At 36.6% G+C, this 16,878-nt stretch overlaps 2 protein-coding genes across 8 annotated transcripts in view; one reads left to right on the top strand and one right to left on the bottom strand.

Moving 5' to 3' along the window:
- Nucleotides 1-16,878, top strand: part of Svil (Supervillin) — a 162,216-nt gene that overhangs the window by 16,926 nt on the left and 128,412 nt on the right. For 2 of the 6 annotated variants that reach the window (XM_068286523.1, XM_068286522.1), the window contains exon 1: nucleotides 12,809-13,081. The exons of 1 other annotated variant lie outside the window; for it this stretch is intronic. In XM_068286523.1, the coding sequence (XP_068142624.1) occupies nucleotides 13,067-13,081 (15 nt within the window). In that variant the 5' untranslated portion in view covers nucleotides 12,809-13,066. Of the gene's footprint in view, nucleotides 1-12,808; nucleotides 13,082-16,878 lie in introns of those variants that run through there. 3 more of the 6 variants (XM_068286524.1, XM_068286516.1, XM_068286520.1) reach the window with 3 other exon arrangements.
- On the bottom strand, nucleotides 14,343-15,236 carry LOC137574047 (uncharacterized). 2 transcript variants are annotated; one of them, XM_068286154.1, is made up of 3 exons: nucleotides 14,796-15,236; nucleotides 14,630-14,737; nucleotides 14,343-14,479 (listed from the first exon to the last, which is right to left on the bottom strand). In XM_068286154.1, exons 1-2 carry the CDS (start codon nucleotides 15,087-15,089, stop codon nucleotides 14,630-14,632), a joined length of 402 nt encoding a protein of 133 aa, XP_068142255.1. In that variant the 5' UTR covers nucleotides 15,090-15,236; the 3' UTR covers nucleotides 14,343-14,479. The 2 variants fall into 2 exon arrangements, with proteins under 2 accessions (XP_068142255.1, XP_068142254.1); XM_068286153.1 differs by having other exon boundaries at nucleotides 14,343-14,536; nucleotides 14,605-14,737.

Here is a 16,878-nt window from a genome sequence, read left to right on the forward strand (position 1 = left end):
TTGGCTGAAATCATTGAAATCCTGACGCAGTACATTGTCATTGGCGAAGACTAAGAAGAAGAGGACAAAAAGGAAGAAGAGAAGGCGATGAAGAAGAAGAAAAGAGGATGACGAAGATGGAGAAAAGGGAACGAAAAGAAAGAAAAGGGGAAGATAAGAAGAGGACCAAGAAGGAAAGGACCAAGAACGGGAGAACGGAGAGGACCAAGAATGAGAGGATGAAGAAGAAGACGAAGAAGAGGACCAAAAACGAAAGGACGAAGAATAGAAGAGGATAAAGAAGACGACCAAGAACGAGAGAAGGAAGAATAGAAGATAAAGAAAAAGGAGACGAAGAAGCGAAGATGACGAAGGAGACGGGTAAGAGATGATGACAAAAAAAGAAGACGAAGAGAAGATGACGAAAAAAAAGACGAAGAGAGAAAAAGGCAAAAAAGGAAGGACGAAAAAGGAAAGACGAAAAAGGAAAGACGAAAAAGGAAAGACGATAAAGGAAAGACGAAAAAGGAAAGACGAAAAAGGAAAGACGAAAAAGGAAAGACGAAAAAGGAAAGTCGAAAAAAGAAAAGACGAAAAATTGAAGACGAGGAAAAGAAGAAGACGAGGAAAAGAAGAAGACGAGGAAAAGAAGAAGACGAGGAAAAGAAGAAGACGAGGAAAAGAAGAAGACGAGGAAAAGAAGAAGACGAGGAAAAGAAGAAGACGAGGAAAAGAAGAAGACGAGGAAAAGAAGAAGACGAGGAAAAGAAGAAAACGAGGAAAAGAAGAAAACGAGGAAAAGAAGAAGACGAGGAAAAGAAGAAGACGAGGAAAAGAAGAAGACGAGGAAAAGAAGAAGACGAGGAAAAGAAGAAGACGATGAACAGAAGAAGACGAAGAATAGAAGAAGGCGAAGAACAGAAGAAGACGAAGAACAGAAGAAGACGAAAAACAGAAGAAGACGAAAAACAGAAGAAGACGAAAAACAGAAGACGAAAAACAGAAGACTGATCGGTTCCACAAATCTTAGCAAAAGATATTTCTCATTGGAGGAGGAGAGGGAGAATCTGTGGCATGGATTTCGAAAGCAATTTGCTTGAATTAAAAATTGAATAGAAAATTGATATTAATGACCTTTGTTAACCAAAAGTTCAATTATATAAATTACCTCTAGAACTATTGTAAATTAAATTCAACAAATTTGAGTTAACAAGTACATATTTCGTTTATTTTTGCATTTTTTGTGCTACTTTTAGTGTTAAAAGTTGCAAATTTTAGTGTTGATAAGTGCTTAGTAAAAAAAGCCCAAATTTTTGCCATTTATATACATACTTGAGTGGCATTTCCCTTAGCCTTTTTATCGGCTAAATTCTCGATTTCTATATCACATTAACATTTCACCTTTCACTGTGACTGATTTTTGTTTCTAATTTCTGCAAGTCATAGTTCTCTATTATTATCGATTAGATATCGACTTATATTCTATCATCTCTTGAAAATCAATGTACCTGAATAACTCTCACCTAAACTTCAGTATAATTTTACTACTCGTCGAGAGATTGTCTGGAAAACAAAAAAATAAAATAAAATAAAGTTCACTACTGGTCTAGAAATTGTGTTGAAAAAAAAAATAAAATAAAAAAGTAAACTAATTTCACTAAAAAAATGGCTGAATTTTCTGGAAAAAAAGATGATCCTTTAACACCAGGAGCAGGAGCAAAGAAAGAAAACAATTTTCTGGAAGATGAAACTATGTCGGAAGACAGTAACGATATATATCTGAATGTATGCCAAGCCTTGTCCGATGCGGTCAATGCAATCAATGCGGCAGGAGTAACCGAATCTCCGGATGGTGAAGATCCGATGGAGAAAGTGTATGATACGGTTCATGCCATGTTCGATTTGGGTCAAGTGCATCTAAATCGTAATTCCATAAAAGTTTGTATAAAATTATTGAACTCTGGCGTGGCACCTCAGTCTTTGGCTGAAATCATTGAAATCCTGACGCAGTACATTGTCATTGGCGAAGACTAAGAAGAAGAGGACAAAAAGGAAGAAGAGAAGGCGATGAAGAAGAAGAAAAGAGGATGACGAAGATGGAGAAAAGGGAACGAAAAAGAAAGAAAAGGGGAAGATAAGAAGAGGACCAAGAAGGAAAGGACCAAGAACGGGAGAACGGAGAGGACCAAGAATGAGAGGATGAAGAAGAAGACGAAGAAGAGGACCAAAAACGAAAGGACGAAGAATAGAAGAGGATAAAGAAGACGACCAAGAACGAGAGAAGGAAGAATAGAAGATAAAGAAAAAGGAGACGAAGAAGCGAAGATGACGAAGGAGACGGGTAAGAGATGATGACAAAAAAAGAAGACGAAGAGAAGATGACGAAAAAAAGACGAAGAGAAAAAGGCAAAAAAGGAAGGACGAAAAAGGAAAGACGAAAAAGGAAAGACGAAAAAGGAAAGACGATAAAGGAAAGACGAAAAAGGAAAGACGAAAAAGGAAAGACGAAAAAGGAAAGTCGAAAAAGAAAAGACGAAAAATTGAAGACGAGGAAAAGAAGAAGACGAGGAAAAGAAGAAGACGAGGAAAAGAAGAAGACGAGGAAAAGAAGAAGACGAGGAAAAGAAGAAGACGAGGAAAAGAAGAAGACGAGGAAAAGAAGAAGACGAGGAAAAGAAGAAAACGAGGAAAAGAAGAAAACGAGGAAAAAGAAGAAGACGAGGAAAAGAAGAAGACGAGGAAAAGAAGAAGACGAGGAAAAGAAGAAGACGAGGAAAAGAAGAAGACGATGAACAGAAGAAGACGAAGAATAGAAGAAGGCGAAGAACAGAAGAAGACGAAGAACAGAAGAAGACGAAGAACAGAAGACGAAGAACAGAAGTCGATGAACAGAAGAAGTCGATGAACAGAAGAAGTCGATGAACAGAAGAAGACGAAAAACAGAAGAAGACGAAAAACAGAAAAAGACGAAAAACAGAAGAAGACGAAAAACAGAAGACGAAAAACAGAAGACGAAAAACAGAAGACTGATCGGTTCCACAAATCTTAGCAAAAGATATTTCTCATTGGAGGAGGAGAGGGAGAATCTGTGGCATGGATTTCGAAAGCAATTTGCTTGAATTAAAAATTGAATAGAAAATTGATATTAATGACCTTTGTTAACCAAAAGTTCAATTATATAAATTACCTCTAGAACTATTGTAAATTAAATTCAACAAATTTGAGTTAACAAGTACATATTTCGTTTATTTTTGCATTTTTTGTGCTACTTTTAGTGTTAAAAGTTGCAAATTTTAGTGTTGATAAGTGCTTAGTAAAAAAAGCTCAAATTTTTGCCATTTATATACATACTTGAGTGGCATTTCCCTTAGCCTTTTTATCGGCTAAATTCTCGATTTCTATATCACATTAACATTTCACCTTTCACTGTGACTGATTTTTGTTTCTAATTTCTGCAAGTCATAGTTCTCTATTATTATCGATTAGATATCGACTTATATTCTATCATCTCTTGAAAATCAATGTACCTGAATAACTCTCACCTAAACTTCAGTATAATTTTACTACTCGTCGAGAGATTGTCTGGAAAACAAAAAAATAAAATAAAATAAAGTTCACTACTGGTCTAGAAATTGTTTTGAAAAAAAAAATAAAATAAAAAAGTAAACTAATTTCACTAAAAAAATGGCTGAATTTTCTGGAAAAAAAGATGATCCTTTAACACCAGGAGCAGGAGCAAAGAAAGAAAACAATTTTCTGGAAGATGAAACTATGTCGGAAGACAGTAACGATATATATCTGAATGTATGCCAAGCCTTGTCCGATGCGGTCAATGCAATCAATGCGGCAGGAGTAACCGAATCTCCGGATGGTGAAGATCCGATGGAGAAAGTGTATGATACGGTTCATGCCATGTTCGATTTGGGTCAAGTGCATCTAAATCGTAATTCCATAAAAGTTTGTATAAAATTATTGAACTCTGGCGTGGCACCTCAGTCTTTGGCTGAAATCATTGAAATCCTGACGCAGTACATTGTCATTGGCGAAGACTAAGAAGAAGAGGACAAAAAGGAAGAAGAGAAGGCGATGAAGAAGAAGAAAAGAGGATGACGAAGATGGAGAAAAGGGAACGAAAAAGAAAGAAAAGGGGAAGATAAGAAGAGGACCAAGAAGGAAAGGACGAAGAGGACCAAGAACGGGAGAACGGAGAGGACCAAGAATGAGAGGATGAAGAAGAAGACGAAGAAGAGGACCAAAAACGAAAGGACGAAGAATAGAAGAGGATAAAGAAGAAGACGACCAAGAACGAGAGAAGGAAGAACAGAAGATAAAGAAAAAGACGAAGTGAAGATGACGACGAAAAGGACAAAAAAGGAGACGAAGAAGCGAAGATGACGAAGGAGACGGGTAAGAGATGATGACAAAAAAAGAAGACGAAGAGAAGATGACGAAAAAAAAGACGAAGAGAAAAAGGCAAAAAAGGAAAGACGAAAAAGGAAAGACGAAAAAGGAAAGACGAAAAAGGAAAGTCGAAAAAGAAAAGACGAAAAATTGAAGACGAGGAAAAGAAGAAGACGAGGAAAAGAAGAAGACGAGGAAAAGAAGAAGACGAGGAAAAGAAGACGAGGAAAAGAAGAAGACGAGGAAAAGAAGAAAAAACGAGGAAAAGAAGAAAACGAGGAAAAGAAGAAGACGTGGAAAAGAAGAAGACGAGGAAAAGAAGAAGACGAGGAAAAGAAGAAGACGACGAACAGAAGAAGACGAAGAATAGAAGAAGGCGAAGAACAGAAGAAGACGAAGAACAGAAGTCGATGAACAGAAGAAGTCGATGAACAGAAGAAGTCGATGAACAGAAGAAGACGAAAAACAGAAGAAGACGAAAAACAGAAGAAGACGAAAAACAGAAGACGAAAAACAGAAGAAGACGAAAAACAGAAGACTGATCGGTTCCACAAATCTTAGCAAAAGATATTTCTCATTGGAGGAGGAGAGGGAGAATCTGTGGCATGGATTTCGAAAGCAATTTGCTTGAATTAAAAATTGAATAGAAAATTGATATTAATGACCTTTGTTAACCAAAAGTTCAATTATATAAATTACCTCTAGAACTATTGTAAATTAAATTCAACAAATTTGAGTTAACAAGTACATATTTCGTTTATTTTTGCATTTTTGTGCTACTTTTAGTGTTAAAAGTTGCAAATTTTAGTGTTGATAAGTGCTTAGTAAAAAAAAGCTCAAATTTTTGCCATTTATATACATACTTGAGTGGCATTTCCCTTAGCCTTTTATCGGCTAAATTCTCGATTTCTATATCACATTAACATTTCACCTTTCACTGTGACTGATTTTTGTTTCTAATTTCTGCAAGTCATAGTTCTCTATTATTATCGATTAGATATCGACTTATATTCTATCATCTCTTGAAAATCAATGTACCTGAATAACTCTCACCTAAACTTCAGTATAATTTTACTACTCGTCGAGAGATTGTCTGGAAAACAAAAAAATAAAATAAAATAAAGTTCACTACTGGTCTAGAAATTGTGTTGAAAAAAAAAAAATAAAATAAAAAAGTAAACTAATTTCACTAAAAAAATGGCTGAATTTTCTGGAAAAAAAGATGATCCTTTAACACCAGGAGCAGGAGCAGAGGAAGAAAACAATTTTCTGGAAGATGAAACTATGTCGGAAGACAGTAACGATATATATCTGAATGTATGCCAAGCCTTGTCCGATGCGGTCAATGCAATCAATGCGGCAGGAGATACCGAATCTCCGGATGGTGAAGATCCGATGGAGAAAGTGTATGATACGGTTCATGCCATGTTCGATTTGGGTCAAGTGCATCTAAATCGTAATTCCATAAAAGTTTGTATAAAATTATTGAACTCTGGCGTGGCACCTCAGTCTTTGGCTGAAATCATTGAAATCCTGACGCAGTACATTGTCATTGGCGAAGACTAAGAAGAAGAGGACAAAAAAGGAAGAAGAGAAGGCGATGAAGAAGAAGAAAAGAGGATGACGAAGATGGAGAAAAGGGAACGAAAAGAAAGAAAAAGGGGAAGATAAGAAGAGGACCAAGAAGGAAAGGACCAAGAACGGGAGAACGGAGAGGACCAAGAATGAGAGGATGAAGAAGAAGACGAAGAAGAGGACCAAAAACGAAAGGACGAAGAATAGAAGAGGATAAAGAAGAAGACGACCAAGAACGAGAGAAGGAAGAATAGAAGATAAAGAAAAAGGAGACGAAGAAGCGAAGATGACGAAGGAGACGGGTAAGAGATGATGACAAAAAAGAAGACGAAGAGAAGATGACGAAAAAAAAGACGAAGAGAAAAAGGCAAAAAAAGGAAGGACGAAAAAGGAAAGACGAAAAAGGAAAGACGATAAAGGAAAGACGAAAAAGGAAAGACGAAAAAGGAAAGACGGAAAAAGGAAAGACGAAAAAGGAAAGACGAAAAAGGAAAGTCGAAAAAGAAAAGACGAAAAATTGAAGACGAGGAAAAGAAGAAGACGAGGAAAAGAAGAAGACGAGGAAAAGAAGAAGACGAGGAAAAGAAGAAGACGAGGAAAAGAAGAAGACGAGGAAAAGAAGAAGACGAGGAAAAGAAGAAGACGAGGAAAAGAAGAAGACGAGGAAAAGAAGAAGACGGGGAAAAGAAGAAGACGAGGAAAAAGAAGAAGACGAGGAAAAAGAAGAAGACGAAGAACAGAAGTCGATGAACAGAAGAAGTCGATGAACAGAAGAAGACGAAGAATAGAAGAAGGCGAAGAACAGAAGAAGACGAAGAACAGAAGTCGATGAACAGAAGAAGTCGATGAACAGAAGAAGTCGATGAACAGAAGAAGTCGATGAACAGAAGAAGACGAAATACAGAAGAAGACGAAAAACAGAAGAAGACGAAAAACAGAAGAAGACTGATCGGTTGGTTGGTCAGTTGCCTGCTTGCTTGGTCAAGTATTAATTATTATGGTTTTGGTTTTTGTTTTTTCCCTTTTTTTTTTTATGAATTTTGTATTCACATGCCAACGAACCTGTTGCTGTGGCGGCTGCTGGTGCAACGCGTTCCACAAATCTTAGCAAAAGATATTTCTCATTGGAGGAGGAGAGGGAGAATCTGTGGCATGGATTTCGAAAGCAATTTGCTTGAATTAAAAATTGAATAGAAAATTGATATTAATGACCTTTGTTAACCAAAAGTTCAATTATATAAATTACCTCTAGAATTATTGTAAATTAAATTCAACAAATTTGAGTTAACAAGTACATATTTCGTTTATTTTTGCATTTTTTGTGCTACTTTTAGTGTTAAAAGTTGCAAATTTTAGTGTTGATAAGTGCTTAGTAAAAAAAGCCCACATTTTTGCCATTTATATACATACTTGAGTGGCATTTGCCTTAGCCTTTTTATCGGCTAAATTCTCGATTTCTGTATCACATTAACATTTCACCTTTCACTGTGACTAATTTTCGTTTTCAATTTCTGCAAGTCATAGTTCTCTATTATTATCGATTAGATATCGACTTATATTCTATCATCTCTTGAAAATCAATGTACCTGAATAACTCTCACCTAAACTTCAGTATAATTTTACTACTCGTCGAGAGATTGTCTGGAAAACAAAAAAATAAAATAAAATAAAGTTCACTACTGGTCTAGAAATTGTGTTGAAAAAAAAATAAAATAAAAAAGTAAACTAATTTCACTAAAAAAATGGCTGAATTTTCTGGAAAAAAAGATGATCCTTTAACACCAGGAGCAGGAGCAAAGAAAGAAAACAATTTTCTGGAAGATGAAACTATGTCGGAAGACAGTAACGATATATATCTGAATGTATGCCAAGCCTTGTCCGATGCGGTCAATGCAATCAATGCGGCAGGAGTAACCGAATCTCCGGATGGTGAAGATCCGATGGAGAAAGTGTATGATACGGTTCATGCCATGTTCGATTTGGGTCAAGTGCATCTAAATCGTAATTCCATAAAAGTTTGTATAAAATTATTGAACTCTGGCGTGGCACCTCAGTCTTTGGCTGAAATCATTGAAATCCTGACGCAGTACATTGTCATTGGCGAAGACTAAGAAGAAGAGGACAAAAAGGAAGAAGAGAAGGCGATGAAGGAGAAGAAAAGAGGATGACGAAGATGGAGAAAAGGGAACGAAAAGAAAGAAAAGGGGAAGATAAGAAGAGGACCAAGAAGGAAAGGACGAAGAGGACCAAGAACGGGAGAACGGAGAGGACCAAGAATGAGAGGATGAAGAAGAAGACGAAGAAGAGGACCAAAAACGAAAGGACGAAGAATAGAAGAGGATAAAGAAGAAGACGACCAAGAACGAGAGAAGGAAGAACAGAAGATAAAGAAAAAGACGAAGTGAAGATGACGACGAAAAGGACAAAAAAGGAGACGAAGAAGCGAAGATGACGAAGGAGACGGGTAAGAGATGATGACAAAAAAGAAGACGAAGAGAAGATGACGAAAAAAAAAACGAAGAGAAAAAGGCAAAAAAGGAAAGACGAAAAAAAGGAAAGACGAAAAAAAGGAAAGACGAAAAAGGAAAGTCGAAAAAAGAAAAGACGAAAAAAAGAAGAAGACGAAAAAAAGAAGAAGACGAGGAAAAGAAGAAGACGAGGAAAAGAAGACGAGGAAAAGAAGACGAGGAAAAGAAGACGAGGAAAAGAAGAAGACGAGGAAAAAGAAGAAGACGAGGAAAAGAAGAAAACGAGGAAAAGAAGAAAACGAGGAAAAGAAGAAGACGAGGAAAAGAAGAAGACGAGGAAAAGAAGAAGACGAGGAAAAGAAGAAGACGAGGAAAAGAAGACGATGAACAGAAGAAGACGAAGAATAGAAGAAGGCGAAGAACAGAAGAAGACGAAGAACAGAAGATAAAGAAAAAGACGAAGTGAAGATGACGACGAAAAGGACAAAAAAGGAGACGAAGAAGCGAAGATGACGAAGGAGACGGGTAAGAGATGATGACAAAAAAGAAGACGAAGAGAAGATGACGAAAAAAAAGACGAAGAGAAAAAGGCAAAAAAAGGAAAGACGAAAAAGAAAAGACGAAAAAGGAAAGACGAAAAAAAGGAAAGTCGAAAAAGAAAAGACGAAAAATTGAAGACGAGGAAAAGAAGAAGACGAGGAAAAGAAGAAGACGAGGAAAAGAAGAAGACGAGGAAAAGAAGAAGACGAGGAAAAGAAGACGAGGAAAAGAAGAAGACGAGGAAAAGAAGAAGACGAAAAACAGAAGAAGACGAAAAACAGAAGAAGACGAAAAACAGAAGACTGATCGGTTCCACAAATCTTAGCAAAAGATATTTCTCATTGGAGGAGGAGAGGGAGAATCTGTGGCATGGATTTCGAAAGCAATTTGCTTGAATTAAAAATTGAATAGAAAATTGATATTAATGACCTTTGTTAACCAAAAGTTCAATTATATAAATTACCTCTAGAACTATTGTAAATTAAATTCAACAAATTTGAGTTAACAAGTACATATTTCGTTTATTTTTGCATTTTTTGTGCTACTTTTAGTGTTAAAAGTTGCAAATTTTAGTGTTGATAAGTGCTTAGTAAAAAAAGCCCACATTTTTGCCATTTATATACATACTTGAGTGGCATTTGCCTTAGCCTTTTTATCGGCTAAATTCTCGATTTCTATATCACATTAACATTTCACCTTTCACTGTGACTGATTTTTGTTTCTAATTTCTGCAAGTCATAGTTCTCTATTATTATCGATTAGATATCGACTTATATTCTATCATCTCTTGAAAATCAATGTACCTGAATAACTCTCACCTAAACTTCAGTATAATTTTACTACTCGTCGAGAGATTGTCTGGAAAACAAAAAAATAAAATAAAATAAAGTTCACTACTGGTCTAGAAATTGTGTTGAAAAAAAAATAAAATAAAAAAGTAAACTAATTTCACTAAAAAAATGGCTGAATTTTCTGGAAAAAAAGAGGATCCTTTAACACCAGGAGCAGGAGCAGAGGAAGAAAACAATTTTCTGGAAGATGAAACTATGTCGGAAGACAGTGACGATATATATCTGAATGTATGCCAAGCCTTGTCCGATGCGGTCAATGCAATCAATGCGGCAGGAGATACCGAATCTCCGGATGGTGAAGATCCGATGGAGAAAGAGTATGATACGGTTCATGCCATGTTCGATTTGGGTCAAGTGCATCTAAATCGTAATTCCGTAAAAGTTTGTATAAGATTATTGAACTCTAACGTGGCACCTCAGGCTTTGGCTGAAATCATTGAAATCCTGACGCAGTACATTGTCATTGCCGAAGACTAAGAAGAAGAGGACAAAAAGGAAGAAGAGAAGGCGATGAAGAAGAAAAGAGGATGACGAAGATGGAGAAAAGAAAAAAGAAAGAAAAGGGGAAGATAAGAAGAGGACCAAGAAGGAAAGGACGAAGAGGACCAAGAACGGGAGAACGGAGAGGACCAAGAATGAGAGGATGAAGAAGAAGACGAAGAAGAGGACCAAAAACGAAAGAACGAAGAATAGAAGACGATAAAGAAGAAGACGACCAAGAACGAGAGAAGGAAGAATAGAAGATAAAGAAAAAGACGAAGTGAAGATGACGACGAAAAGGACAAAAAAGGAGACGAAGAAGCGAAGATGACGAAGGAGACGGGTAAGAGATGATGACAAAAAAGAAGACGAAGAGAAGATGACGAAAAAAAAGACGAAGAGAAAAAGGCAAAAAAGGAAAGACGAAAAAGGAAAGACGAAAAAGGAAAGACGAAAAAGGAAAGTCGAAAAAGAAAAGACGAAAAATTGAAGACGAGGAAAAGAAGAAGACGAGGAAAAGAAGAAGACGAGGAAAAGAAGAAGACGAGGAAAAGAAGAAGACGAAGAACAGAAGAAGACGAAGAACAGACTTCTTCTGAAGAACAGAAGAAGACGGAGAACAGAAGAAGACGAAGAACAGAAGTCGATGAACAGAAGAAGTCGATGAACAGAAGAAGTCGATGAACAGAAGAAGTCGATGAACAGGAGAAGTCGATGAACAGAAGAAGTCGATGAACAGAAGAAGTCGATGAACAGAAGAAGTCGATGAACAGAAGAAGTCGAAAAACAGAAGAAGTCGAAAAACAGAAGAAGTCGAAAAACAGAAGAAGACGAAAAACAGAAGAAGACGAAAAACAGAAGACGAAAAACAGAAGACGAAAAACAGAAGACGAAAAACAGAAGAAGACGAAAAACAGAAGAAGACGAAAAACAGAAGAAGACGAAAAACAGAAGAAGACGAAGAACATAAGATGATGAAGAAGGGAAGAAAAGATGACGAAGACAAGATGATTAAAACGCAAAAGAATCCAGAAACCAACCCGGAATTGTAAAGCCCATCCCATTCTAAATAGCTGGAAATAAATCTTACCATCAAAACATTCGTATCTACATTATTTGTGTTTATTATTTTTCCTTTTGGTTCACATTTTTCCAACCATAGGCCTACTTATTTACATAAATTTAGTTGCCATTTAGACCAATTCCCTTTTTAATGCGAATTACTTATCAAATTAACAAAATTCCAACAACTGCGTCGGTGGTGGGCGCCGCTATTTTACGCACCCTTCGTACCTCTCGACACTGTGAGGCAAGAAAATAATACGAATTCCAAAAGTTGACGACAAGCATTTCAAGTGCATGCCACCGCTGCCACCAACCACCGACTACCCACCCTACCCTATTCGACCAAGAAAGAAGGAACTTGCAACATTTTTGTATCTTTGCTCTCTTTCTCCATGGCAACCTGTTCCTACGTTTGTCCAAACCACAGGGTCGGCTCTTTGCTTGAACGTTTCGAATTTAGTTTATTTTCAGCAAAATAATTAACGTAAATTTTTGGAGTTTTTGAGTGCCTAAGTGACATGAATCTTCTAGAATATTATGCTTATTTCTTGCCAGCCCTAAAGGACATTGTGTGTGCCACTTTTTTACTTTTTCTGCTTGCTGTCATTGTGTGTGTTAGACCCATATACCCTGTTTTCCATAGGCATTTGACAACCAGACTAGCGTTCCACAACATGTTCCACATGTTAGCCAACAGACTCATAAACGAGCCAACTGCAAGTTAGCAGAGTCATAAGTGAGCCCAACTGTTAGCTGACAGAGTCCACACCATTGTGGAATCCATTATTGATTAAAATTTCGAAAAATTTGTTGTTTTCCAGTTCGCGCTCAACTCACTTAGATGACGGTCATGAACGACGCGTTGAAAACAGAAGATTAAGACCAGAAACTAATATAATGATACCTACTAAAAATTTATAAAACACACCGACATACAACCCAACGAAAACTGTAAATAATTGTACAAATTATCAAATAACCACAAAAAAAAAAAAAAAAAAAACAACAATAATAAAAAAAGGAAACCCTCCACAAGAGAAAACTAACTAAAAACGCAACCAGCTATATAGTTAGTGCCTCAAGTTCCCATAGATTGTGCTAGTGCGCGCTCTGGCATTTGGAATTTTGTTTGATCGATTTCTGTTTGTTTAGTGTAAAGGCATTCATTCTCAAATGAATGGCGAAAAAGAAGTGCTAAAAGTGAAGTAAATAGAAATTACCACCAACCCTATACGAGTGTTTAACTTGTTTTTCTCAATATATGTTTCGTTCGGTGCCGATGACTAATTGCCGTTTATATAGCCAGACTATATAAAAACTTGGACAATAAGACCGGAGGCCAAAAACCTACAAAAAAAAAAATCAACCCCTATAGAATCCATCATTTTTAATTTCAATCAACCCAGAATCAGCTGGCAATTACTTCTTTATCGAAAGAAGTTAACTTTAAAAAGTAACCAGCAAAACAAAACGAAGACAATTTTCAATTTATTTTCATTAAGTGGGAAAGTTTTTTTTCCCCCGTTTCCTCCAACCAATTTTCTTTGTTTTTTTCTCCTTAAACAATTGAAAACACTTAAACTCGAAAAGAACTAGAGAAGAACCACCAAAAAGAAGAGTTGCTGCTGCATATTTATATATCAACTAGAGCAAAACTATCTGCAGTCGATCTGCAGTGATTCTCTTTTCTGGACAACAACAATCAAAATGTATCTCATACAGGTGAGACAAGATAATAGTTATTAACAGTACAAAGATACCAAATAAAGTGTTTGCTTATGACTTATCACCTGCCGCTGCCGCCTGCACTTTACCAAAACAAGAAGAAAGATCTTCATTTAAGCGTTTTTTAATTGTTTGCCAGTTTTGATTTGTTTGTGTATGTGTGTGTGTGAGAGTGTCTATTTCGTGTGTGCGTGCTATGTTTATATATTGTAGATATATGTATATATATAATTTTGTTTAATTTGTAGCTAATTTATCTTTCCACTTGGCCCGCAGGGGGTTGTGGGCTCTATGCTACTTTTAATGGTGCAGGAGCAGCAGGTGTGTAAAACTCCCTCCACTATTTCTGTAGCTTTGAACTTGTGTAACGGTCAGTGTTAGGTGAGATTAGAGTTAAGAGTTACACCCAAAAGTAGTCATTAAAAACACATAATTCTGTGCTCTCACTCACACTTTATATAATAATGGGAATTGAATCCATTTGTAATCAATATCTGATGTATAGCAAAAACCTATTTTAATCACGTAGCTCGAACTTTTCTTTATAAAATTAACTCAAAAAGCATCTCAAGTTGTTGGCGAGAATAATTGAAAACGGGAAAACAATTCCGCTCCTACCAGACATAACATTTGCATATACATATTCAAGGAGTCTGCTTACTCGAATGAAAAATAGAAAGTACATCAACTGTCATTCCTTACATTAGGCATTTGAGTTCGATTACAATTTATGAAGAAGGCTTTGATTTTCACTTCCTCATTAAACTTACAAAAATAAACATTCTGCAAAAATGAATGAGAAACGAGATTCAAGAAAAACTCCATCCTCACCAGCGAAAAATGCCGAGAAAGTCCTAGATGTGGTCGCTGCCATGAGCCAGACGCTGAATATTGAATTACCCCGTGAGGCTCTCAAAATTTGCATTAAGTTGCTAGAAGCTGGCATTGATCCAAAAGCTTTGGGTGAAGTTGTCAACCGTTTGATGCAGGAAGGGCAAAATCTAGGATTGATTTTAACAGAAATTGACTAGAACAAAAAACAGAAATGCCACAATAAAATCATATGCCTTTTGACAAAGAATAACTCTCTATTTGCTTGTCTCTTTTTAAATTTCAAGTCAAAAGAAAAAATATCGAATTAAGCTAAGCAAGTGATTAACAATTATCCTCAAGACTTGGTGATTGTTTAGATCTGGCAAGAGGATTTAGACTCATCGAGAAGGTTCTTCTAAAGCTGTTTCGGAAATTAATTGGCCGATTGTATTTATATTTATAGTGCACAATTATCTATTGTTTATTCTTTTTCACTTCAATTTATTATCAAAAATTTGGAAAAAAGTACCGAAAATTGTTCAGAAATGTATTGGAACTAGCAGGAACTGGATCTAGAGAATGGCCAACATACGCAAGCTTCCAACGAAGGAAAAAGAGTAGGAAAACCATGTATGCCAGCTGTGGGGGAGAAATGAGAGAGATGGAGCAAGTGACAGAAAGTTAAAGGATATTATCAAAAGACTTACCCACTCTCTAGATCAGGCAAGAATACTATGGCTCATCGATGGGCATCATACGAGAACGACGCTGCTCTTTGATGACAGTAAAAATGCCAGCCAAGATGATGGCAAATTGCAAAAGTTTTGCCTGCAAAAAGGTCTGAAATCAACCAAAAGAAGATTAAATGACGGAATAGTTTAAACATTATATGACTTGCCTGTCTTATGTACATCTGTAAAGGCACATGCATTCTATGTGAATGATAATCCATGCCCCTATAAACCCAATAGCCAGGCCAAGCACCCAGGCTGGCCAGTAGGAATGGTGAGGCTGAATTAAGGGCCGTCTCGAACTCTTTCGTCTGCACTACTTGCCGTATATCCTCGCCAAGATTCGGAAATGCTATTACTGGAGGTTTCTCCTCAATAGGTTTCTTCGGTTGAACTAAAGCATGCCAGACATGCTCCATTGTCCAGTTCTTCAAGCTCTGAATAGTGCTTAAAAGGCCCATTTTTTTAATGTTTTTTTCTTTTTTTTTTTTTTTTTTTGAATTTCTTTTGTGTGTGGGTATTTTTTTGGTCCAAAAATATGTATGAAACTAAATTTATTAAATCTATACTGAAAGATTTGTTAAAGCCAGCTGCTGTTGATAACTTTAGTTGTCATTTTGAAATTGTGATCCCTTAGTTGATACTTCATGTATCAATAGACCTGAAGACGAATGACCCGCTGTGGTGGCCATTAGAAGTCCAGTGGCCAAAATAACCAACTGCAACATTTTGGCATGCTGAAAGGTCTTTGCATAAATTCCAATTAGTTATTGTTTAATTATAAATATATATAAAATATGTATAAGGTATTACCCTCTGTATGTAGAGGCCAATTCTTTCTGTATTTCGTTTCTGTTGCCAATGGATTCCCCTATAAAGCCAATAAGTTGGCCAGGATATAAAGCTGGCACCCAAATAGGGCACAATTTCCTCTAGTTTCTGGGAGAAACCTTTGGGCGTATGTTGATCTATGAATTTCACAAATTCTTTATTATAATCAATCAGCACGGGTTGCTCTTCACGATATTTGGGTATTTTAGCTTTCGGTAAAGGTATCTCAATTTCTGATTCAATTTTCAATTGTGCGTCCGGTAGAGGTATTTCCACTGTTGGAGGTGGCGGTGACGTCACAGAGGGCGTTATTAGAACCTCTGTTGGCGTTTGAGTTTGCGCATCTGGAACTTGCTGACTGGACCCAAAGATACCTTTTTCTCCTACAACGCCTGCTGCAATCTTTATAATATCGTTGGGCTTACCCTCATCATCGCCCGCTAAGGTATTGCTATCGCTGCCCTGTTCTACATTATGAAGCTGTTGTTCTGAGTCCTGTTTTTGAGTTATCGCATCTTCGGTTTGATTTGCCTTTTGAGGTATAGCCAAATCATCTTGCATGGGTTTGGCTTTGAAGAAGAAGTTGCGTAGTTTTTCCATTTTAACACACAAGAGATTTTGAATTTGTTGATCTATTAAAAAATAAATTGCAATTTTTTTTAAGAACTGAACTAATTTTAAATGTACAAAACGCAAAGCCAACCCTGCTTGAAAGAGCTGAAAACAAGTCAAAATAATTACCTACTTTAATGGGCAAAAAAGTTTGGGGATTTCAAATAAACTGAAACTGAATTTTTGCATTTTTGAACAACTCTTTATGAAGATGCATAAAAAAGGTTATTTTGTGGTTGTTTTTGAATTACTTGAACATTAGGGTAGAGATAGAGCTGCATTTTTACAGTGTTGGTTAACAAGTTGTAAAACTTGATTTATTTGGGACATTTAACAACCTTTCAAGAAGTTTTTGGATAGAAATTATCTAACTTGAATTGACTATATGCGGGCCACTACTATTTACAACAACAGCAACAACCGCAACAAGAACAACTGAGTGCCGAAATCTTGGTTAAGTCTGTTGTTACCAAAAAAGTGGGTCAGCTTTGCAGTTGGCTCTCTTACAGGTTGCTGCTGCTGGTGGCTGCATACCAAAAAAAAAAAAAAAAAAAACAACATCCACAAGCCATGCCATTCGTTTTGGATCATTCATTCATTCAAAAAAAAAAAAAAAAAAAAGACTTTGGGCTCCATTGTGTGTGCCGAAGTGTGTGCTGAGTGGCTTTTGCAGTAGCCTAACGGCTTGAACAGCAGCAGGTGTCTCCTCACCTCTCTGTCTCTATCTCTCCCTCTCTCTTTCTATGTTCCATGTGGTTCTATACAGAAAATGTGGCTTACCTTCAAATTGTGTAGGGGCCAAACGGT

Source organism: Drosophila tropicalis, unplaced genomic scaffold, assembly GCF_018151085.1.
Source record: "Drosophila tropicalis isolate 14030-0801.00 unplaced genomic scaffold, ASM1815108v1 contig_443, whole genome shotgun sequence".
Taxonomy (NCBI): domain Eukaryota; kingdom Metazoa; phylum Arthropoda; class Insecta; order Diptera; family Drosophilidae; genus Drosophila; species Drosophila tropicalis.